The sequence below is a fragment of the Vipera berus genome, assembly GCF_964194415.1.
Source record: "Vipera berus genome assembly, chromosome: 4".
In the NCBI taxonomy this organism is placed as follows: Eukaryota; Metazoa; Chordata; class Lepidosauria; order Squamata; family Viperidae; genus Vipera; species Vipera berus.
Genome location: NC_138206.1, coordinates 88450242 through 88476441, shown reverse-complemented (window position 1 = coordinate 88476441; position 26200 = coordinate 88450242). Strand labels below are relative to the sequence as shown.

Genomic DNA, 26200 nt, shown 5'->3' with positions numbered 1-26200 from the left:
ATGCGCATGTATGCAAAGATCCCATATTTCTGTAGATAGCTATGGTCAAAATGGAAGACTGTATGTATCATTTTTTACCTCTTCTATTATGCCTAAATAAATCTTTGTTTTCTATAGTGTCATAGATAAAATTAAAACTTACAATAAGGAAAAAGTTTTCTAGAATCGACATGGAAGAACATATCTGAAATGGTAGTGAAGCATTCCAAAACTGCATTACCTTTAAAGGAGGATTGATTTCTTTTCCGTGTTTTCTCTGCAAGTTTAGTATTTTTAGGTAGTGATAAGTAACGTGGTGGTTTCATGTGCACCTGCAAAATAAAATAAAATGTGTTCAGGCAAAAAGAAATATATTCGTCAAATATTAGTATACCTTCTCATCTGTGTGTGGAGCATTCTAGTCATTTTAAAATAAAAAAGATATGTATACATGTAATTCTAATAATTGCCATGTGTTCAGTTTTAGAACCCTTCCAACCCTTTTAGATTGGAGGAAAAGAACGATCCTATTTAATCAACCACTCACTGCTGTTGTACTAAGATCAGAGCAAAAATCAAAATCATCAACTTGTGTAATCATCCTAATATCTTTTAAATGATCCTAAAACCATCAGTCTCTGCTTCTCCTAAGCTAAGCCAAGAGCAGTACAGTAAAACAATATGGAACTAAGAATCTTATCATGGAATGTGAATGGTTTAAATTCAAAACCTAAAAGAAATCGAATCCATCACGTGTTGCAAAAACAGAATTTGGATGTGATATGCCTACAAGAAACACATGTGATGAGAACTCATAGAAAAATCTTGCAAAATAAAAGATTAGGTCAAGAATTTATTTTGGCAGACAAAGTTAAGAAACAAGGAGTAGTGATTTATGTTAAAGAGAAATTTGAAGCAAAATTATTGTTTAAAGATGAGGAGGGAAGATGTCTTGCAGTTGAAATAACAGCACAAGGCGATAAGTTGTTGATGCTTGGAATTTACGCACCAAATGAAGGTAAGGCTGAATTTTACAAGAAGATACACGATGTACTTTTGGATTATATGGATTATAAAATAATCTTGATGGGAGACTTGAATGGAGTAGTCTCCACATTGATGGATAGATCACAAAGACAGAAGATTTCTAATGATGGAAGACTGCCAAAGACTTTCTTTGAAATGATGGATAATTTTGATATGATTGATACTTGGAGATTGAAAAACCCATTGGAGAAAGACTTCACGTTTTTCTCTGACGCAAATAAATTGTGTTCCCGCCTCGATTATATATGGACAACAAGAGATTTGGCCATGAGAATAAATAAATCAGAGATTTGCCCAAAGACTTGTTCTGACCATAATGCTGTGCTGTTGGAATTAAAATTGTTTCTACAGGGTTCATTTAGATGGAGAATGAATGATGCCTTGCTGAGAAGTGAACAGATTGTTGAGAAGGCCCAAAAAACCATAAGAGACTATTTTGAGATAAATTTGAATACAGAGGTAGAAAAAAGGGGTCATTTGGGACGCAAGTAAGGTGGTCATGAGAGGTTTTTTGATTCAACAGAATGTAATAAGGAAGAAGGCCCCAAATGAAAAGAAAGATATCATTTTGAACCAATTGAAAGAGAAAGAGAAAAAAATTGAGGAGTAATCCAAAGAATCAACAGGTTCAAAAAGAAATAAAAGCCCTTCAATCACAATTTTCTCAGATAATTAATCAAGAAATTGAATGGAAAATAAAAATGATGAAGCAAAGGTCTTTTGAATCGGCAAAAAAATGTGGTAAGTTACTAGCTTGGCAGTTGAAAAAGAGACAGAAACAAAGTACAATAACTATGATAACGCAAGAGAAAAAGATTATTGAGAACCCTGCAGAAATTAGGAAATGTTTTCAGAAATATTATAAGCAGCTATACAAGAAAGAAAAAGAGGATTTAATTAAAACAGAACAGTTATTGGACAAATATGGATGGCAGAAAATTCCTGAAGAGAAAAGGACCCTACTCAATTACCAGATTACAAGACAAGAATTGGAGGCAGCAATTAATCAAATGCAAATTGGCAAGGCACCAGGACCTGATGGACTGACAGCAAAATATTATAAGACACTGAAAGACTGGCTGATTCAGCCACTGATGGAAGTATGTAATGAATTACTAGAGGGGGTTAAGGCACCTGAGACCTGGAGAGAAGCATTTATTATGTTGATACCTAAACCAGATACAGAAAGAGCCCAAGTAAAGAATTACCGCCCAATCTCCTTGTTAAATGTGGATTACAAAATTTTTGCTAATATCTTGGCTACAAGACTGAAGAAGGTCCTTCAAGATTTTATTCATCATGATCAAGCAGGTTTTTTACCTGGTAGACATATGAAGGACAATATTAGGAACATAGTTGATATTTTGGAAAGGTTAGAGGCCAAAAAGAACTCTAAGGCTATATTAATGTTAATGTTAATTTTATTTGTATACCGCCCTTCTCCCGAAAGACTCAGGGCGGTGAACAGGGCACATATAAAATACAGGTTACAAAAGTTAAAAAAGAATTAAATACAAGGCCCAAGCTAAAACAATAAATAATAATATAAGAACCACAATAAAATCCCAACCCATCCCCCATCAGGCCAGGCCGGCTTGTTCGAATAAATAGGTTTTCAGATCGCGTCGGAAGGAGCGAAGGTCGGGCACCGTCCGGAGCTCAACCGGCAACCGATTCCATAAGTCCAGGGTGCCCACAGAGAAGGCCCTCCCCTTGGGGGCCACCAGACGACATTCTCTGACCGGTGGCACCCTGAGGAGGCCCTCTTTGTGGGAACGCACAGGGCGGAGGGAAGTTGACGCCGGCAGCAGGTGATCCCCGAGGTACTCCGGACCCATGCCATGTAGGGCCTTAAAAACCATTACCAGAACCTTGAATCTCACTCGGAAGACAACTGGGAGTCAATGCAGCTCGCGGAGCAGAGGTGTAACATGGGAGTACCGGGAGACTCCCAACACAACTCTCGCAGCTGCATTCTGTACCAGTTGGAGCCTCCGAGTGGTCCTCAAGGGAAGCCCCATGTAGAGAGCAGTAGTCCAAACAAGTAGTCCAAACAAGTAGTCCAAACAAGAGGTCACGAGCGCATGAGTGACCGTACACAGGGCATCCCGGTCTAGATAGGGCCGCAACTGGCGCACCAGGCGAACCTGGGCGAAGGCCCCCCTAGTCACAGCCACTATGTGGTCTTCCAAAGTAAGCCGTGAATCTAGGAGGACTCCCAAGTTGCGAGCCCTATCTACGGGGGGGTAATAGCTCACCCCCCCATGGAAGGCCTTTGACAATATTTCTTGGAGTTTTATGAAAAAGAATTTTGAAAATATGGAGGTTGGGCAGAGTTTTATGAATGGTTTAAATGCAATTTATTCTGAGCAAAAAGCAAAAATTATAGTTAATAATGTGGTGTCAGAGGAAATTAGAATTGAAAAGGGTACCAGGCAAGGGTGCCCACTCTCCCCTCTGTTATTTACTAGGGGTTATAGTTTTAAGGCCATAAGCTTAAGAGCCTACATAGAATTGATTTAATTTGATTTAAGAATTTAGATTCTCCTTTGTCATCTATACTTTATTTAGTTCCACTCTAACCCACTTTTTCACAAAGAAAAATCATTCAGCACAAGAAGTCTATTCTTCAGAACTTTCACTTCTCTGCCTAGCTGGTCCAGTAGGATTCAAAGAGTCTATATCTGAAATTATTAGGTGCAAGCAAACAGCACAAGGGTGGATTTTGAAGGCCATGCCTTATAAGCAAGGCAGCTAAATCTTACTACTTTGAAGCAACAAAGACTGTGGCTGTTGCTACTCATATTTTTTAGATATGCTCAAAAGTTGTTTAAACATGATTCCTTTAAATTCATTTAATTCAAGATGTACACAGTTGTAATATCATTTTTACCATAGACAGTAAAATAATTTGCAAAAGCAAATCAGAGCAGGGGAGAAAAGAGGAGGGGGGTGTTATTTCCGTTAAGAATGAATTATTTTTATTCTCCATGTTGAAATAAAGATAAAGATTAGTCTTAAATTGACTAAGTAATAACTTCATTCCACCAAAATGTTAATAAAATTACTAATATAATCTAGTTACACATGTTTGGTTTATTAATCTATGTATATTATTATATATCTTGTATATATTTTAATTGTTCAGCTATTTTCCACTAAGTAGAAATAGCTCTCCTTACAAAAACATTTAGAGGCTCTTGTTATAAAGAAATAAACATTTGAGTATGAAACCAAAATAGTGGTCACTCTCAATCTCCCATGGAAGATGCACAGTATTTGTCCCCAAAAGACTGCTTTTATCATTGATATCTTTCATTGGTTTCATGTGTTATCATGAAAAAGAATCGGTATTTAGTGATATAGGATCAACCTACTGAGAATCATTTAGAGACCTAAGTGCCCCATTCATATAGTAAAATACATTGTGTAATAAAATCCCATGTAAAATATATTAAATATATAAATACTGGTCTTGACAAACTCTTGCTTTTCCTAATGCTCTCCCTTAGGCTATGTCGGCGACGAATCAAAATTTCTTTGGCCTGCTTTTCATTTGCATCTTCAGCAAGACTGTATCTATTATATGATGGAGTCTGCAACAAACAAATAAGAAAATATATGCTTTAAAAATATATTAATAGTGGTGATTATGATGGAAAGGCTTTCTGCATCTTATTTTGTTTTTAAGATATCTCAAAAATATAAAGCATAATTAGCTTAATGCAACACCTGAAAATAATGTAATATTCCATAAGTAATTTATTATTTTGGTAGTTTCCCTTAGTACCACAATTTATTTTAATAACTTAAATGTTGAATTTCAGAAATGTCAATAATATTACAGACATTTATATAATCCAACCTATTTGATATGTAAGATGAGGCATAGAGATACACTGTCACTATGGCTAGATTAAAAAAAAATCTCTAAATTGTTTTCCACACAAATAAATGTTCCCTAACTGATACTGGAACAATAGAATTCCCACACTTTCTAACACTCATTTTTTACAGTATATATATTTATAGATATGCTAAATGTATACATTGCCAGAATTGGAGTCTTGGCACTTTACCACAGTCAGTAAAATATAAAACAGAATAGAATAGAATAGAATAGAATAGAATAGAATAGAATAGAATAGAATAGAATAGAATAGAATAGAATAGAATAGAATAGAATAGAATAGAATAGAATAGAATAGAGCTGGAAGGGACCTTGGAGGTCTTCTAGTCCAACCCCCTGCTCAAGCAGAAGAACCTATGCTGTCTCAGACAGGTGATTGTCTAGTCTGTTCTTAAAAATTTCCAGTGATGGAGTGCCCACGATCTCTGGGGGTAAGCTGTTCCACTGGTTGATTGTCCTCACTGTCAGGAAGTTTCTCCTTAATTCCAGGTTGCTTCTCTCCTTGACCAGTTTCCAACTATTGTTTCTCGTCCTTCCCTCTGGTGCTCTGGTGAACAACCTGATCCCCTCTGCCTTGTGGCAGCCCTCAGATACTGGAACACTGCTATAATGTCTCCCCTATTTCTTCTTTTCTTTAGACTAGCCAAACCCAAGTCCCACAGCCATTCTTTGTATGTTTTATCCTCCAGGCCTTTGATCATCTTAGTTGCTCTGCTCTGAATTTTTCCCAAACTGTCAACATCTTTTTTGTGATATGGTGACCAAAACTGGATGCAGTATTCCAGGAGTGGTCTTACTAGGGCTGTGTAAAGTGCTACTAGTACTTCACATGATCTTGATTCTATGCCTCTGATTATACAACCCAGGATTGTATTAGTTTTTCTGGTTGCTGCTGCACACTGCTGGCCCATAGTGAAGTGATTGTCCACTAGGACTCAAGGTCCCTCTCACAGTTACTATTTTTAAGCTAGGTCTCACCCAATCTGTATTTGTGCCTTTGGTTTTTCCTACCTAAGTGTAAAACTTTGCTTTTCTCCACATTGAAACTCATTTTGTTGGATAGGGCCCATTGTTCAAGTTTGTCAAGATCTTTTTGGATCCTTAGTTTGTCTTTTGGGGTGTTGGCTACTCCTGACATTTTGGTGTCATCTGTAAATATGATGAGCTCCCCTTCAATTCCCTCATCTAAGTCATTTATGAGGATATTGAAGAGTATTGGGCCTAAGACGTAACCTTGTGGTACCTCACTGCTAATTTGTTTCCATGTGGATATAGTGCCGTTGAGGACTGCTTGTTGAGTATGGTTTGTCAGCCAGCTACAGATCCATCTGGTGGTGATGTTGTTTATTCTACCTTTTTCTAACTTACCAAGCAGTAGGTTGTGGTCTACTTTGTCAAATGCCTTACTGAAATCTAAGTATACTACTCCACTGCGTTTCACTGGTTTACTAGTTTAGTCACTTTATCGAAGAATGAGATAAGATTGGTTTGGCATAATCTGTTGTTACTAGTTATGACTTTGTTTGCTTCTAGTTGTTCACAGATCTGTTTTTTTATTATCTTTTCTAGAATCTTCCCAGGTATTGATGTTAAACTGATTGGTCTGTGGTTTCCTGGGTTTATTTTTTTTCCTTTCTTGAAGATCGGGCCACATCAGCCCTTTTCCAATCCTCAGGTACTTCCCTGGTGATCCAGGATTTATGAAAGATGTGGTGTAACAGTTCTGAGATAACATCTGCCAGCTCTTTCAGAACTCTGGGATGTAATCTGTCGGATCCCAGTGATTTATACTCGTCAAGGTCAGATAGGAGTTCACTTACCATTTTCTTGCTTATTTTAATTTTTGTTTCTAGTATGTCTTTTGCAATGGGTTTTTTGATATGTTGGGCTATAGTTTCTTTTTGTGTGAAGACTGTGCTGTCACATCAGAACTATATAATGCATATCGTGCTGCCACCATGTGGTTGTTTGGGGAATTGCAACATTATGCTAATGTGGTCAGCCAATCCCTCCCATTTTGTGATGTACTTCCTCCTCTTTCTTAACTCTGTACTTTCACCCCTCCCATTCTGGGACGTACTTCCTGCTTCTCCTTCCTCCGTGCTTCACCTCCCACCATAACATGCAGACACAGTAGGTCCCATTACTGTCTTTTGACCTTGGAATACCGTCCATTCATCATCTACCACATCTTGTTTGCTGTAATCTTCTCTGCATGCAAATAAAGGTACTTCTGGATGATAAAAGGTACTTTCATGAGTTCTGCTATCTTGCAAAGGCTGTTAACAGTGATAGTATCCGCTTATACAGGCCAGGCACAGGGGTCTCAGCAAGGGGATAAATCATTAACCAACAGTTAGAGTCAGAATACTGACACAAAGTATGAGTTAAGCAGCTCTGCTTTCTCTCTGTTGCCTGTAATTTCCTTGCCATCTTCATTCTTTAATGGGTCTACAGTTTCCTTGACTTCTTTCTTTTTCTTAATATGTTGGAAGGAACTTTTTTTTATTGTCCTTGATTTCTGCTGCGAGTCTTTGTTCGTTCTGAGCCTTTGCTTTCCTGACTTCTTCTTTGCATGTTCTGGCTGTCTGCTGATAATCAGCCTTGGTTATGTGTCCCTCTTTCCATTTTTTGTATTTGTCCTTTTTGTCTTTCAGTTTGTTAGAGAGATTTTTGTGCAACCATGCTGGTTTTTCTTGGATTTCTTGTTTTTCTTTCTCAGTAGTATTATGCTTGTCTGGGCTTTTGTGATCACATTTTTCAGGGTTTCCCACGTTTCTTGGGTTGTTTTCCCCTTTAGGATTTTCATCCATGGGATCTTTCGTAGGTTCTCTCTGAGTTTGATTAATTGGAGTATGAAACTTTGAAGACATGCAGCCTACTGGTTGACTATATGATTGACTGAGTTGGGAATCCTCCCTGGGTATTCAGAAGTATGCTTGAATCTGATTTCAGTGAAAAAAATACATCATCACACAAACTCTTAATTCTATTCTTCACCACATGGAGCCTCAGATAACCTGTTCAACAGCAACTGATGGGCTGTAGATTATACTCCTATACGTGGGGTTTTGCTAGGAATAAGGGGGAAATTATCAGTGTCTTCTCCTCACCACCAAAACACACACACACACACACACACACACACAGGATTACAAAACTTGTTCATTGGCAATGAACATTCAGCTATTTTGCTGTTCTTTATAGGTATCTGTCCTTCCTAGCAAACAAAAAAAATTGGTATGTTTCTATTGCCAATGTCAGTGACAAATCTAAGTTTTTCTTTTCTGTATGTTAAATGTAAGATGAACAAGGCTCATGTCATTTTTATTACAGCAGAAATCACTGGGGGTAGGCATGCGAAAATGAGGCATATGTTTACAACTAACTATACATGTATGAAGAGTAGCCTGCACGTTCATCCTTGCATTCAAAATATCTGATCCAACATGTAATGCTGTGTTTATGTTCCAGGCATTGTATACTCAATTTTAATATCAAGAGACACATATTTAAAAACAGTTCCAGTTGTCTTTTTCAAAACTTTTCTTAAGTCTTTTTGCAAAAACATAATTATTTCTCTTTATTGCATAGCAATTCATCACCTTTCTTATTCAATAAGCCTAAATACATTTGTTTGGAGATAAATTCCATTGATTTTAATAGAAATTATTTCTGCATCTACATTTTAAATTGACATACTAGTGTTTTTACTGGAAAATGGAAAAAATAGCCCTCTGAGAAAGTAGATATAGCCACACCAAGATGTTATTCTAATATCTTGTTGTTTACTTACTCTTTGCCGTATCTGATACAGATTTTTTGTTAAAATGTCTCTTATGTTATCCATTTGGCCAGAATAAGGTGTATTTATTTTTTCTCCTTCTTGAGGTTCACTGTTGTAACAGGAGATAAAATATAGAACTAAACAGATGATTCATTGGAATAATATGAATTATACATTTTTTCAAAGATAGAAAATCAATTAAAAGAAAGAAAACACATTTATCATGTTTTAAAGTGCAAGTTGATAAAATGTTAAATAAATCTATAATTTTCCCGAGTAGATACGATCCATAGTTTCTTTCATTCATAAATATTTGAGAATTTAATTCATAATTCATATCAATGTCAACTGATTATAGAATTAATTTCCTATGCCTTTTAATATATTTTACTCAATTAAATTTAAATATATTTTATATTATCAAAATCTCAATATAAATTTTGTTCTGAAAAGCTGAAAGTATTTCCTGGTAAATTGTAACCAGTAACAAGTTCATAATACATATTAAACATATATTAATTCTATATTAATCCTTTTTAGCTACTTTAAACTACTATGAGCTTCTGAAACCCCTATGGTCATATCTTTTATATGTAATACCCCCATCCATAACCCAGCCTTCATTTTACTGATATTTCATAAACAATTCAAAGCAGTCCTATTCAATGAGGTTTGGGACCCAGTTATGAATGTCATTATTACACTTTTTGGTTATATTCATGAGGGTTCTTCTTGTTTGTTTGTTTCTTTGTACTTCTTGGATTAAGATAGTTTATATATCTATTTCTGTCTCTATCCCTAATTCTGCCTCTTCATTATAGAAAAATACAATTACCCATAACTCTAATTTTACATGCATGAAAAAACACTTAGATATACACAAACAAATCTATAAATCAATGTTAACTCTGTTTCCCCCACTCTGATTGAAAGAGGTTTCTGGCTGGAAATTTGGGGAGTTGTATTGCCAAAGTAATTGGAAGATAATAGATAAAATGTATGTTAAAACTTTTTAATAAAAAAAAAGGAAGATAATAGATGGGAGGAAGAGAAAGCTTTTTAAGCTGTTTTTGGTGTTTAATTTCCCATTTAACCTTGCATTAAGTCTACTTAAGAAGCTCATGACTAGAGGTCCTTTTCCTATGTTGAAATATAAACAGGAGCAATGTCCTGATTTTATGGACTCTTTTGAGAGTACAACAGGTACTTAGTTTATTGTTTTACTTATTTATTTTATTATTTTATTTATTAAATGTATTGGCTGCCCAGCTTATTACAAGGGCAGATTACAGTATTAAAACTATAAATAAAATACTACAAAAATATAAATATAAAAGTATAAAATAGCTATAACGAAATAGCAATGGCTAAAAAAGGGAAGGAAGAAAATAGGATGAGCGGGGGGGGGAGAGAGAGAGATGAGATCTGATATTAATCTATAAATCACCCCCAACATGAAGCCTCTCTTTTGGAGCCCCAAGCCAACAGGCAGAGCCAGGGCTTTAAGCTCTTGTGGAAGGTCCGGAGGGTTGGGACCAACCTTATTCTGGGCGCAAAATATTCCAAAGGGCAAGAGCAACAGCAAAAAAGCCTTTTGTCCTGGACCCAGCCACTGGAATACCCTGACTGAGGGGCCCTGCAGCATGCCTCCTCTGCTGGCACAAGTGAGGTAGGTCAATCCCAATGGGATGAGACAAGTCTCGCAAGTAGTCTGGATCCATGCCGTGAAGGATTTTAAAGCACCTTGAGCTGCACCTGAAAACAGACCACCAGTGCAGCTCGTGGAGCAGTGGTATTACATGGGCCACACTCTTGGGCCCCCAAAACTGGCCATCCCATCACACTCTGCACAGCTGTACTTCCAAATGCTCTTCAAGGGTAATCCCATGTAGAGCAATAGTCCAAATGTGAGATGACTAAGATGACAATTGTCTAGGCAGGTGGGATCCAGCGGTGTTTTTTTTAAGGAGGACACAAACCAGTGGTGGGATTCAACCAGTTCACAGCAGTTTGAAAGAACTGGTAGCTAAATTTACCTGCTTCCGGCTGGCTTCTGGAAGTCTAGCCTAGGCCACTTCTGGAAGTCTGTTCTAGGCATCGGAGGCCTGGAGGAGGCCTCCCAGGCCTAGAACAACCCACCGGAAGTGCATGATGCCACTTCTGGAAGTCTGTTCTAGGCATCAGAGGCCCAGGCCTGCATCACATAATAAAACCAGTTGTTCAGGTATTTGAATCCCACCACTGAGACAAACCAGAGTCTCCTTAAAATGCCCCAGAAATATCCCCTCCTGGGGTGACGAATTAATCATTGCCTAAACCCACCCGCTAGTCACCATATGGAGGCTTTCACCATCCAGGAGGGACAAGGATCTAACTGACAGGTGGTGGTGCTGACAGCATTGAGGACCCTGTTCACTTCATCAGGTCCAACAGGGTCAAATATTTCCCAGATTGATTTAGAAATCAATACATAAAAAACAAAATATTTTAAATTTTATTCCTAATGTTCACTTCCATATATGCTTTTACTTATTCTGTTTTTTGTTTGCATTTTATTATCAACTAATGGAAAAGCTTGGAAATTAAATTTTTGAAAGGAAATAAATCCCAGAAGTAACTAAATGGATTAATGTGTTTAGTCCTAAATGTAAAAAACAAAGACAAAACAGCATGCTCCTTTTTGTCCTTTTTTTGAGCTGCAAAGAAGTGAAGAATTCAACTTCAGTCTTTTAAGAAGTATATTCTGACACTGATATAGTATTGCTCCATATTTCTCTCTACTGGTGATGACCTATAAAGGTGCTGGTGATGACCTATAAAGCCCTAAATGGCATGGGTCCAGATTATCTCAGGGAGCACCTGCTGCCAGCATCAGCCTCCCATCGTCCTGTGCGCTCCCACAGGGAGGGCCTCCTTAGGGTTCCGCCGGTTAGGGAATGACGGCGGGTGATTCCAAGGGGGAGGGCATTCTCTGTGGGCGCGCCTGCCCTATGGAATGAACTGCCGGTGGAACTTCGGACTGCCCCAGACCTTCGCTCGTTTCGCCAGGACCTGAAAACTTGGTTATTTGATCTTTCTGGCCTGGACTGAGGGGGTTTTAATTTAACTTTAAATTTTAAATTTTAATTTGTTTTAATTGTGGGCTAGTCTTAATTTAATTCTATTTTAATTGTATTTATTTGTATTGTTTTAATTCGCCCTGTAAACCGCCCTGAGTCCTTCGGGAATAGGGCGGTATATAAAATCAATTAAATAAATAAATACTTACTTGATAGAAGCTAAAGATGGAACTGTGCTTAACATCCCATTCTCTGCCATTTCAATGGCATGTTTTATTTCCAGTTTCTTGTACAGGGCAACAATTCTTGATTTTGGTTGTTTTTCCTTAATTAAAAGTCTTCTTAGGTACTTCTTATCAAATTTTATAAATCTGTAAGAAGCAAGAACCATTCTATTAATTAACCTGAATTAAAATGAATTGAAAGTGTAGCAAATTTTGTTTTTATAAAGTAAATTCTTCTGACTGTAGACATTTAGAGAATTAGTTTCTAACTGAAATGAAGTTTTGAATTTGTGACAGAAATTAATGAAAATTAAATGTTCATGTTTTCTGAAACAAAATAATTCTTAAATTTAAAGTATATATTTGTAAATTTCATAATATTCAAAATGTAAATATTAATTTAAATAATACATTGATTTTTCCACTTGTTCTTTTATATCATTACTAAATATGCTACTTACTTATCTCTCCAAAAGTTGTGACCCCAGTGTCCACACACATCTTCAATACCAGCCTTGATATGGTCGAAGAACTTGGATGTAAAAAAAAGTCATTACATTATTATTAAACAAATGTATATATTACCTGTTTCTGTAAGAAAGTTATCTTGATTTTATACCCAATAAAATATCAATACCAAAATAACTATGAAATGAATTTTATAAGATAAATTGTTATCCAATACAATTGTTTTTAAAATCAACAATAAATTTATGTGTGAAATCATTACTAAGAGTCAAGACAAACTTGATGGAACATTGTGAATCAAAACATGTTATAAATGTTACATTATCACCACTTGAAAAGGAAAGTGTCTCCAATTGAACACACTGCTTGTTATTTAGATGTATGTATCTTTTTCTCAGTGCATGGTATCTTTAGTGTCTCAGTTTTTTACAGGGCCTCTAGGTCTACTCTAGGCCAAAAGAAGTACTGAAAGTTCCATTTATTAAATAGTTAAGTCCCAATTTAAAAATGTAAAATATTACAACATGCACAATTTGGGAAGCATGATTCTGGGCATTTCCCAAAAGGCTTGTAATACACCTCAAATTGCAAACATACCCGGCAGTAGATTTCTTCACTGACTGCTGGTTGCTTCTTATTTGATCTTTTGACATGAAGAAACTCCACCAGTGGGCGAATTGTCATTCCCTGTACAGAAGAGCAGACACAAGCATGACATTCACTTCAGCCCAACATGATTTGCCATGATGTCATTTTCATATTCTATTCAATGTGTATTTTAATAAATGAATGGCCAGTATATAGCATTATACTACAAATATTTGTGTTGTGAAAGGAGATGCAGTTTGAGGAAAGATTTCACATTGTACGGATTAATTATTTTTGATGAAGAGAATTAGATAAAGTTTACAAGGGGGCTCAAATATAAGGAAAGGTACCAGAAAATACTTCAATATGTCAAGACAAGAGTTGATTACTTCACCAACTAGAAAAATTATTTAACATCCAAGAGGGATAGAGTTTTGTAATGTTGCACAAATCAATATTGGTGGAGCCTTGGTGGAGCCTTGGTGGAGCAGTGGGCTAATGCCTCCTTAAGTAACACCAGCTGCCTGCAATTAGTGCAGGTTCGAGTCCCACCAGGCTCAAGGTTGACTCAGCCTTCCATCCTTCCGAGGTAGGTAAAATGAGGACCCAGATTGTTGGGGGCAATAAGCTGACTTTGTAATAATGCCGCTTGGGGTGTGTGTGAAAGCCCTAATAAGCAGGCATATACATAGAATGAAGGCTACTGCTAAGCTTGTAAGCCGCCCTGAGTCTTCGGAGAAGGGCGGGATATAAATGGAATTTAAAAAAAATGAGAATATAACAAATGGAGGATGAAAAGCAAGGCAGGCATCAGAAATAAAGCTGAAGATGCAGGCCTAGTTCATAGGATAGATGGTGTTATTGTCAATGAATAAGACAAGATCTAGAAATAGGCTTTGATACAAATCTGAGATGTTCAGTCACAGACATATGCAATTTCTGGCAATTTCTTTTTGTGTGACAATTAGTATTGTAAATTGGACAAATTGCAGGTTTTCTATGAAAAGAACTATTAATTATATTGTATATATAACTATTGGAAATATTCTTACCTGAATGAACACGGTAAAGAATATCACTACGATAGCAGCAGTAATGAAAAGTTTCTTTCTAGGGAATACAGCAGAAGGGAGAAGGAAGACCAGAGAAAAACATATAGCTCCTCGAAGGCCTCCATAGGCGATAATGAACTGGTCTTTAAATGTTATAGGAATTGTCCGAAATACATTTATTACCTGAGTCAATGCAAAAACTCCTAAAAACAAAACAAAACAAATTGATCATGGTATCCTTTTAACCAGCAGGTGAAACTCGAAAAATTAGAATATCATGCAAAAGTTCATTTATTTCAGTAATGCAACTTAAAAGGGGAAACTATGAGATAGACTCATTACATTCAAAGCAAGATAGTTCAAGCCGTGATTTGTCATAATTGTGATGATTATGGCTTACAGCTCATTAAAACCCCAAATCCACAATCTCAGAAAATTAGAATATTGTGAAAAGGTGCAATATTCTAGGCTCAAAGTGTCCCACTCTAATCAGCTAATTAAGCCGTAACACCTGCAAAGGGTTCCTGAGCCTTTAAATGGTCTCTCAGTCTGCTTCAGTAAGAATCACAATCATGGGGAAGACTGCTGACCTGAGAGTTGTGCAGAAAACCATCATTGACACCCTCCATAATGAGGGAAAGCCTCAAAAGGTAATTGCAAAAGAAGTTGGATGTTCCCAAAGTGCTGTATCAAAGCACATTAATAGAAAGTTATGTGGAAGGGAAAAGTGTGGAAGAAAAAGGTGCACAAGCAGCAGGGATGACCTCAGCCTGGAGAGGATTGTCAGGAAAAGGCCATTCAAAAGTGTTGGGGACTTTCACAAGGAGTGGACTGAGGCTGGAGTCAGTGCAAGAGCCACCACACACAGACAGATCCTGGACATGGGCTTCAAATGTCGTATTCCTCTTGTCAAGCCGCTCCTGAACAACAAACAACGTCAGAAGCGTCTTCTGGGCTAAAGAAAAACAGACCTGGTCTGTTGCTCAGTGGTCCAAAGTCCTCTTTTCTGATGAGAGCAACTTTTGCATCTCATTTGGAAACCAAGGACCCAGAGTCTGGAGGAAGAATGGAGAGGCACACACTGCAAGATACTTGAAGTCCAGTGTGAAGTTTCCACAGTCTGTGTTGATTTGGGGAGCCAAGTCATCTGCTGGTGTTGGTCCACTGTGCTTCATTAAGTCCAGGGTCAACACAGCCGTCTACCAGGAGATTTTGGAGCACTTCATGCTTCCTTCCGCAGACTAGCTTTATGGGGATGCTGACTTCATTTTCCAGCAGGACCTGGCACCTGCCCACACTGCCAAAAGCACCAAAACCTGGTTCAATGACCGTGGGATTACTGTGCTTGATTGGCCAGCAAACTCGCCTGACCTGAACCCCATAGAGAATCTATGGGGCATTGCCAAGAGAAAGATGAGAGACATGAGACTGAACAATGCAGAAGAGCTGAAGGCTGCTATTGAAGCATCCTGGTCTTCCATAACACCTCAGCAGTGCCACAGGCTGATAGCTTCCATGCCACGCCACATTGAGGCAGTAATTGCTACAAAAGGGGCCCAAACCAAGTACTGAGTACATATGCATGCTTATACTTTTCAGAGGTCCGATATTGTTCTATGTACACTCCTTGTTTTATTGATTGCATGTAATATTCTAATTTTCTGAGATTGTGGATTTGGGGTTTTCATGAGCTGTAAGCCATAATCATCACAATTATCACAAATCACGGCTTGAACTATCTTGCTTTGCATGTAATGAGCCTATCTCATATATTAGTTTCCCCTTTTAAATTGCATTACTGAAACAAATGAACTTTTGCACAATATTCTGATTTTTCGAGTTTCACCTGTACAGTGTTACATCAGTTCTCTTTCTATTTCCAGGACTGTTTCTAGTTGGTTTTGGTAGGGGAGATAGATTTAATTCAGTTACAGACTGTTCAGGATCTACCCTCTCTCTGGTCTTACTTAACATCTATAGTACGTGAAACTGTTGAGTAAGGTCACAAATCAGAATGGTGTAAGGTATTATCAAAATACTGATGTATAATATATATCTCCATCTTAGGCTGATCAAGTTATGCTGTCAAGATTCTTTCCCAGTACCTGAAGGTTGTGTACCCTGGAAGGGGAAATACAGTTTATTTTAACACTAGCAAGACTTAATAGTTGTAAATTTTGGAGATCCCTTTGGTAAGGAATAACTCTCCCAACCAGAACCGGGGTGAAATATTGGGATCCTCTTGGGCTCTGCTTTTGCTAGAATTCCAACTGTATTATTCAAGTTATGAGGCCAGAGACCAGATTTGAAAAATAGCTGTTGATTAATATTCTCCATAGGAAGGACAAGCAGCAAAAACTTTGCACAAACCCATCTCGTGGCTGCATAATAAGGAAGATGTCTTTGACAAAGTTATGCAGGTCCATTACTAAAGCAACAAGGAGTAAAATATATCTTAAACAGATAAAGACAGATAGTGTTCGTGAGTGGGTCAGACAGACATTTCCCTAATTCACAAAGATATAAGAAGGAGGAAAAGAATAGTACATTCCCTCAAGATTCTTTTATTATAGCTGCATCCTGGCTGATACAACTGCACCCATTCCTGGGTGTGACTCACAATCACTCATGCCCTAGTCATCTGTTGTCTACATTGCTACAATATGTTCCATATAGAGTTGCTTTTGTTAACCACTCAGAAGCTCTAATTGGTTCAGAATACAGTGGTGCGAACAGTTATAAATGCACTTCATTGTGCCTAGGTAGCACATTGCATCACAAACTGAACTGGTTTCGTATAAACTTTCAGACATTATTCAAGGTACTGATTATCTCCTATAAAATCATTCATGGCAGAGATCCAAGTTACCTGTAGAACTGCCTATCCCTAATTGTCTCTACTCATCCCATGACATCTGACAGAGAAGGCATGTTAGGGTTCTTTCCCCATAACAATGTCAGTTATAGGCATTATTAGGGGCATGGTTTCTCTGTTGCAGTGCCTAATTCTAACATCATTCATCGGAGGTTTGGACATCCTGGTTTTGATCTAATGACCTAGCTCTACCCCAAGCATTCAGGCAGATCATAGGATGAACATATATATAAGATCATTAAATGACATATGTTTTGATTAGTCCCAGTTATTTCTGTTAACCCATTATCCTATTGGCTTTTTAATTTTGCAAAGATATGATACAATATTTTATGTTCATGTTTCTTCAAATTGTGAGTCAACTACAGTTGCTCTTGCAATTGGGCAGCCTTATAAAACTCATAAATCAAAATAAATAAATATGTTTGAATACTTACATTTAAGGTAACACAGTTCCTCAGAAACAAGACATAATCTACTGGTATTATAGAAATATACATACATGCACACATCATGGCTGATTTTTTTACTATAATTGTAAATGTTTTTGTAATGAAAATAGCACATTTACTATAATCTAAAATAAGAAGAATACAAATTAAATGTATCCCCTATCCTTTGCAGTTTTAAGGTAGCCAAGCCAATAATTCCCCAGGAATTTCTATAAAAGAAGAGACTCCCTATTAGCTGGAAGCTGAAAATCTGAGATGTATGGTTATCTCTGTCAAATTCTACCTTCTTCCTTCCTTATATAATTATTGGGTTCACTGACCAAAAATTGGTTTACTCAAAGAGTCATTTGTAAAGATTTTCCTCTATCACTGTAAAAAACCTTTAACTTTAAAAAGGATATTTCTTTGTCAAAGATACAGTTCCATTATCTAAAAGATAATCATATTTCAGTAGTAAAGTAGGTTGAAGTGCAATTTAGAAAGCTTTAAGCAGCTCTTACCTAATGAACGCCAAATCAAACAAAATAGCAGAGTGAAGCAAACAAAGGCCCAGTTCCATTCATGGTTTTTTCCTACTGTAGATACTCCCATGAAAATAAAGATAAGAGTTTCACTGACACTGCTCAGCATTTTCATGAAATATTTTATAGTAGTATAGGACTTCTGAGAAACATTCTCCTCCACGTATTTATTCATGGTCATGGCACATGCTGTAATCCTGCAGGAAAATATGTTCAGTTTCTCTGAATTTTTATTACAAATACTATATTTTTACTGCAAACACTTGAGTAACATGCACCTGTTGTTACTCCAATAAAATGTCCAGAGTCACCGTATTAGTGAGATAGGAGGCAAAAAATCCAATAAAAAAATAAATATGACTCAGAATTGTTATAGGAGTTAATGTCACTGAGTTCAGTAAAATTGAATTTCTTTTTACATTGCTGAACACATTTGTTGATACCATATAATAAGATATTGGGAACATTACAGACTTTTATGCAATCAACATAATGCATAGTGTGGACCCCTTTGCAGTTAACTCTTCTAACAAAGACTTGTTACTTGCTTGTAGAAAATGGAAAGTTATCATTCTCTTTGGCTTTTGCCACTCTGAAAGGACATTCGATGCTCTCAAATATAGGCCAGGTCGATACTATAATTATTTGTCCTCCCTTTGGTTATTCAGCACTGTGATATTCAATGTGATTATGATTTCACTTTAAAAATATACCATTTCATGATGTCAGAAAGACTGCAAATAGATATCATGAGTGGGAGGTATTGCAGTGTTTCCTGTTTTAATCTTGAACTTTAAGATGTGTTCCATGATATTGTTGCTATCAAATATCTTCCTGGAACAAATGTTTCAGAGATTATACAAACTGGATTTGCTACTGCTTCTGATGAATTTAGTTATTATCAGTGCTTTTTTTGTAAAAGAAAAAGGTGCCGGAACTCCGTTCTGAGCGTTCTATGACAAAAAAGCCCTGGTTATTATTATATATTTTGGTCAAGGTATGTATTATATTTTTATATAAGGTAAAGTAAGCTGAACTAAGCTGAAGTCACCTTCCAGTCACTTTACCATCTGCTGATTATCAATGCTATAGAAGTAGTCTATTATTCTTAGATGCAAACATGAGTTGTAGTTTTAGGTACTTATTTAAAGCAGCTTAGTTAGGAATCTTTGCTAAATCCCCAGGATGATACAGAGCATATCTGACCAAGCAGAAAAGCCACAGGAAGTTTTCTACAATAGTTCCCATGCCATTCTATGGTTTCTAATAGCCAGAACATATTGTGACACAAAAGAGGAAGTAAGAAAGTTCTCCTGTGCTATGGGGCTGCAATTCCAGTCTTCATTTTACACTATCACCTCATCTCTGAAGTGGCCCAGAACTACAGAGTGACCATTTATCAGATCCTCTCATAATGGCTGCATCACCAACAAAATGTGAAGACCTACACTAGACAATTCTAGGAACTTTCATTAAATTTCAGAACTCTTAATAGTATACTGAAAGTTAGTTATAATGTTCCTTTTAGTTCAGTTGTAAATTTATATGGATATTTTTTTTATGACTGGGGTTGTCTGTGTTTGATTAGTAATAACAGCAGAAATGTGGAATTCATCTATAAAAGCAGGGATAACGTGCAAATTATTCTGTTCTGATTGACTGTATTTATAAATTTAGGTCCTGATGATCTGAATGATTACTATTCTACATACAAGATATTACACGTGGTTTGATTTGTATTTTGTTTGTATGTCTTGTAAAAGAAATACTAATGCAGAAATCCTTCAGTATATTGATTTCAGTTTATTTAAATATTCCTAGGTAATCACTTCCATTTATCTAAAACCATTTAGATAGACTGGGCAGACCTACCAGTAATGAAAATCAGCCTGTACAAAATGGCAGTTTCTGTCCAGTGAATGGAAAAATCTAGATCATGTTATACTCTTTTAGCTTTTTCGCAATTCATTCTTAAGTTTCCTGGCTCCCCTTCTATATTTTGTGATATACAGTATAGGAATTATGCAAATCTATTGAAAATACTTTATGAAAAAAGAAACTTAACATCCAATATTCTATTACATTCTTTTTTATTATGTATGTATATATAAATCTATAGTATATTAGGCTAGAAAATAATTTAGTAGCTCAATCCATTAAATGCTTAGTGTCAGGCCCCAAATTAATGTATCCTTAGTTATTTTAGCTTTATATCTTTCTTTATTGCCTGCCATTCTGCTGGGAGGGGGGAGCCTTTAGGGATGCTTTGCACTGTCTGCTTTGTTGCCTTGTTGCCCTTCCCCCAGGAGATGGAATGTCTCACCCTTATCTGAGAGACGATTTGTGCTTGGAGCCAGAAGAAATCGAAAATGAGACAGACCTTGAAGAGACCTCTGAAAAGACCGGTTACCAAACACAATGCCGCCTGTGGATTGGCTGGGATTCAAATGAACACTGGGACACTGGGGATAGGAGTATTGAATGCTACTCGTAATATATTGCTTTGTGGGTTTTACTCTCAGATCTTGCCTTGATTCCCTGCTGTCACTAACAAAAGTTTCCTTTTGAGACAATGCTTGTTTCAAAAGTTCTTCTTTCTTGGGTGCTTAGCTGAGGTAGGTCCTTACACTTAGCCATAATATAAATTGATTCTAGCTTAGCTAGAAGTGGAAATCCAGCTATAGTGGCTTAGCACTATGTGTGATTGAGCCATTGCAGCTTATTTAAGAAATCATAATTAAAATAATCTGGCCTAATTTGATAACAATTGATGGATACCTATTTTCTACATATTATATTAAAAGACATACCTTTCTCAGCAAAAACAGCACCAGAAAAGCAATAGGATTTTATAAGAAACATTCATAAGGTTCATATATGAATGTTCCATAATAATAGTACCTATGATAGTCTTCACAGCACAGTAAATAATCTTGAGGCATTTTAAAGATTAATTGATGAGTCATATTTATGAATGCTGAAATTAATATCAGAATTAGGGGGAAATTGAAAACCACACAAATGCTGTTAATGAGAATAAGGTATGGATGGTGTTCGTAAAAGTTAGGTAAATTAATATAGTATTTTATATTTAACAAAATGCTCAATTAAATAAATTTCTACTTTTACAGTTTAAGCAATGAAATCTATTTTTCAAATTTAAGCCTTATTAGTTCATTCACATTTTTCTACATTAAAATATTGGAAATAATTAATTAGCTATGTGAAAACTTTGTTTTTAGTAATGCATTGTATCACTAAAATATTCAAAGTAGATTGTTAAAAATTGAAATGTGACACTAAAAAGCAAGAAATACAACATATTTCACATTATACGAGAGGGAAACATTCATTTTGCTAAATATATAAATATATCAGTCCCTGTGATGAAATAAAATAATCATAATATGTTGTTTTTTATCTGTTATTTATTCAACACTTTATAATGTTTGTGATATATAGATTTTCAACAAATATTTTAAAATAATTTAAAGATGAGAAAGGAATTGAAGGCTGAAGCTTACTAGTTTGACTAAGGCTATCTTATAAAGTGTGCAGTAGAAAGAAGCTTTAAAATAGAAATCACTTTTGCATATATTATATTTTCTCTGGAATGAACTGCCTCCGGAGCTGTGGACAGCCCCTGACCTTCAATCCTTCCGCCGTGACCTGAAGAAGTGGTTGTTCCAAGAAGCGGGCCTGGACTGATCATGGTTTTTAAATTTGGTTTTTATCGGCTTAAATTGTTCTTTATTTCTTTATTTATTGTTTAATTCTTTTTTAATCTTTGCATTCTATGTTTTTTAATTTTTTATTGTTGTGACCTGCCCTGAGTCCTTAGGGAGAAGGGCGGCATATAAATTTAATTAATAATAATAATAATAATAATAATAATAATAATAATAATAATAATAATAATAATAATAATAGAACAAGACGATGCAGTAAAAGTGCTACACTAAGTTTGCCAGCAAATTTGGAAAACTCAACTGTGGCCACAATATTGAAAAAGATCAGTTTACATTCCAATTCCAAAGAAAGGCAGTGCCAAAGAAGCTAGACTCCAGCAGTATGTGGATCGAGAACTACCAGAAGTACAGGCAGGATTTCGAAGAGGCAGAGGAACTAGAGATCAAATTGCCAACATATATTGGATCATGGAGAAAGCTAGGGAGTTCCAGAAAAACATCTACTTCTGCTTCATTGACTATGTTAAAGCCTTTGATTGTGTGGATCACAACAAACTGTGGCAAGTTCTTAAAGAGATGGGAGTACCAGACCATTTTATTTGTCTCTTGAGAAACCTATATGTGGGTCAAGAAGGAACAGTGAGAACTGGACATGGAACCACTGATTGGTTCAAAATTGGGAAAGGAGTCCGGCAAGGCTGTATACTGTCACCCTGCCTGTTTAACTTATATGCAGGGCACATCATGAGAAAGGCAGGGCTAGATGAATCAAAAATTGGAATTAAGATTGCCAGAAGAAATATCAACCTAAGATATGTAGATGATACCACTCTAGTGGCAGAAAGTGAAGAGGATCTAAAGAACCTCTTGTTGTGAGTGAAGAAGGAGAGTGCAAAAGTTGGCTTGAAACTTAACATTAAGAAAACCAAGATCATGGCATCCGGCCTTCTCAATTCCTGGCAATAGATGGGGAAAAAATGGAGGTAGTGACAGATTTTATTTTCCTGGGCTCCAAGATCACTGCAGACAGGGACTGCAGCCAAGAAATTAAAAGACGCTTGCTCCTCGGGAGGAAAGCCATGGCAAATCTAGACAGCACACTAAAAAGCAGAGACCTCAGCCTGCCAACAAAAGTGCGTATAGTCAAGGCTATGGTCTTCCCAGTTGCAATGTATGTCTGTGAAAGTTGGACCATAAGAAAGGCTGAGCGCCAAAGAATTGAGGCCTTGGAACTATGGTGCTGGAGAAGACTCCTGCGAGTCCCTTGGACTGCAAGGCGATCAAACCGGTCAGTCCTAGAGGAGATCAACCCTGACTGCTCTTTAGAAGGTCAGATCCTGAAGCTGAAATTCAAATACTTTGGCCACCTAATGAGAAGGAAGGACTCACTGGAGAAGAGCCTAATGCTGGGAAAGGTTGAGGGCAAGAGAAGAAGGGGATGATAGAGAATGAGTTGGCTGGATGGAGTCACTGAAGCAGTAGGCGTGAGCTTAAATGGACTCCAGAAGATGGTAGAGGACAGGAAGGCCTGGAGGAACATTGTCAATGGGGTTGCGATGGGTCGGACACGACTTTGCAACTAACAACAACAACAACAAAACTGGCTGAGTATATTAACTTAGACTGCTAGTTAAAACAACTTGTCACAAAACCAAACAAATCATAACTAATTTGAAAAAAATTGAGCACTGAACATTTGCATGTTTACCATAATGGACAGCGAACTTGTTAAATATTATTGCTTTTGAATTTGGAAACTAGATCCTTTTTTAAAAAAAAAATGAAGAACATAAATTACTATTAATAATTCATGCAAGATATTCTTAGCCAAAGTTTGTTGTTTGCTTGTTTTTTTATATACTTACGCCATAATCCCTGAAAGGTGAAACATTTCAGCTGTTATGTACGATAGGTAACTGTATAAGAAGACAAACAGTGGCTCAATCACTCGAATTTTATGGGTGAAACGAGTAGTAAAAGCTGCCACAAATCCAAGAATGATTCCAATCAAAACTCCACCAATGCCAACTACAAAAAAATTAGCAATTCCAGCAAATATGTCAATGGCCTCAATTGTATGCATCTGGCACAAAGATTTGAACAAGTTGTACAGGACCTATGAAGAGAAAAGTTTAGTTTTTTAGATACCTTTCGAAATAATGTTACAGTTATTTTAACTGGAAATGTAAATTACATTCTATTGCTATTAAGTAATCTCAGAAAGTAGAACAAATGAAAAAAATAGGAATATATGATAAAAGAGCCAATATTTATCTTTCAGCCGTGCTGCATTTTCTTAAAAATATACATCTTTTTTAATTTTTCCCCTTAGGGCAAAAATGTCTGTTCAGTTATTTAGTCCTGTATGTCACAAGGAGGAACCTTGGTCCTTAATTTAATGTGAATTTCAAAAAATCTTTATAATCTAGTCAACCCTCTGAAGAAAAAATAGCAGTCTCTTACCTGTCAGCCTTGCATGTGAATTTTGTGTGTGGTTTTGTTTGGGGGGTGGGGGTGGGAATAGGAAAGAGATAAGAAAATCGGGGGGGGGGGTGGAATGAAGAAAGAAAGACAGCAGGTGATTTCATCCATTAGGGTATTTGTAAGACTAAAGTATTTTGGATCAGTACCCAAAAGGTGATTCAGCAGCTACCACATAATCCTGAGAAAAGGATCAGCTCTATTAGCAGAAACGCTACATTCATGCCTCCATGTGCTCCAACACTTTTTAAAAAACAAAACCCAAAGCTCTACATAGTTTAGTATTCATAATGCACAAAGAACAAAGATAAACATTTGTCCATATCTACAGACTAAATACGTTTAAAAACATTCATTTAAACTAGGCAAGCAGGAGCTAAAGTTACATTCATAGCAGCCAGATGACAGGGATAAGACTGTTTTTATCTACAATGTATTATGTAATCACCCTAGACTAGCAAAAAGCCTTTATTTTCTTGTGGACCTGAATCCAATAGTTATCAAAAAGATTAGTCATCTTGGTGGTAAAGAATAAGTGTTTGCTGTCATCTCTCCCATGCAATAGGCTTTAAACCATGCTCTAGTCCATATCTGATAAAATCCATTCAGATTCTTCTGCCAACATTGCTTTATTTGTCTCATTTCATTTTCTCATTGCTCCTTTAGTCAAACAAGCATCCCTTTCTACTCTTAGAGGAACAGTCCTATCAACTTACTAGGTCATTTCTCAATTATCAAGGTTAGCAAAGACTTTGAAAGAATTATTTGTCAAAGTGATGATGAAACGCTTTCACAAAACTATTTAAATTATTCAGCTTTCAGAACTGGATCAGCTTTTCTTAATTTTCTAAAACTGTATATTGCATGGCAGTTTATAAGTACAACAAAACATGCAGCAAAACTGAAAAAGGATAAAACAAAAATACAATAACTTTTCAGTAGACAAAATTATGACAGCCCAATACTGATCTTTTACTGCAATAAATTGAAATTCAGTTGAACTGAATTGAACGGACACCCCAGACACCTTTAGCCATTCAAAATAAGCAAGTGTTGGGAGTCTTCTTAAAAACTTTCTAGCTTAACCAAATAGGACTTTAAAAGTAATAACCAAGACTTTAATTGAACTTAGGAATAAATTGAATAAATATGGTAGATTGGGGACATCACCAATCATTTCATAGCAGATGGAACAAATGTAGCTTTCAAGATGATTTCACAAACATAACACTGAGCAATTTATCCACACAATGAGCATGAGAGTTACTATGAGGGTTGCCCAATCCAAAATACCATAGCAGTAGCACTTAGATTTATATACTATTCCATAGTGCTTTACAACAATCTCCAAGCAGTTTATAATGTCAGCATATTGCCCCCAACAAACTGGGTCCTCATTTTACTGACCTCAGAGATAGAAGGCTGAGTCAACTCAGGATAGCTGTAGGCAGAATTAGCTCTGCAGTACTGCATTCTAACCACTGCACCACCAAAGGCCCACAAATGTCGCTCAGCTTTAGTATATAGCTTCTAACTATTGAAACTGTTTATTTTGATCTATCTTCTAGTCCATCAAAGCTTTTAATAGCATCTTCTCTCCAGCCTAAGTTGGCAAAGCATGATTGCCATTAGCATATTGATAAGGCCTTATGCCAAGGTAATGATTTAGAAGCTAACCAGCTTGTATAATGTGAGATGAATGATGCAATGTTAGGAATTGTTAGAGATTAAACTTGATTTGGGTGACAATATTATATAATGGAGTAAAAGCACCTTTAAGGAGTTAAACGGCCTAAGGGTGTGGCTGTAATTATTCCACATAAAAGAGAGTTAGATGTTACACGTAGTTGCTCTTGTATATGTGTTTGATGTTAGTGTTTGGATACCTCTTGTTCTCTTGTTTGCTAACTTGATATTTATTCTCTCAAGAATCAACTGCTTGCTACAGTGTATATTGTTTTTGATATTGGTAAGCAGCTTTTGTATTTTGATACTATGTTTTTTATGGACTGACTTTTATGTGCATGATACTGGATTGATACTTGGACTATTTCTTACTGTGTTTCTT

The 26200-nt window shown here is 36.4% G+C and overlaps 1 protein-coding gene across 2 annotated transcripts in view; it reads right to left on the bottom strand.

The window, feature by feature from the left end:
- Positions 1 to 26200, bottom strand: part of SLC9A2 (solute carrier family 9 member A2) — a 65270-nt gene that overhangs the window by 8281 nt on the left and 30789 nt on the right. For both annotated transcript variants that reach the window (XM_081326471.1, XM_081326472.1), the window contains exons 3-11: positions 23517 to 23767; positions 17942 to 18159; positions 14115 to 14317; positions 13072 to 13161; positions 12468 to 12538; positions 11992 to 12153; positions 8733 to 8832; positions 4497 to 4622; positions 221 to 311 (exon numbers count right to left, since the gene is read on the bottom strand). In XM_081326471.1, the coding sequence (XP_081182597.1) occupies positions 221 to 311; positions 4497 to 4622; positions 8733 to 8832; positions 11992 to 12153; positions 12468 to 12538; positions 13072 to 13161; positions 14115 to 14317; positions 17942 to 18159; positions 23517 to 23767 (1312 nt within the window). The remainder of the gene's footprint in view (positions 1 to 220; positions 312 to 4496; positions 4623 to 8732; positions 8833 to 11991; positions 12154 to 12467; positions 12539 to 13071; positions 13162 to 14114; positions 14318 to 17941; positions 18160 to 23516; positions 23768 to 26200) is intronic.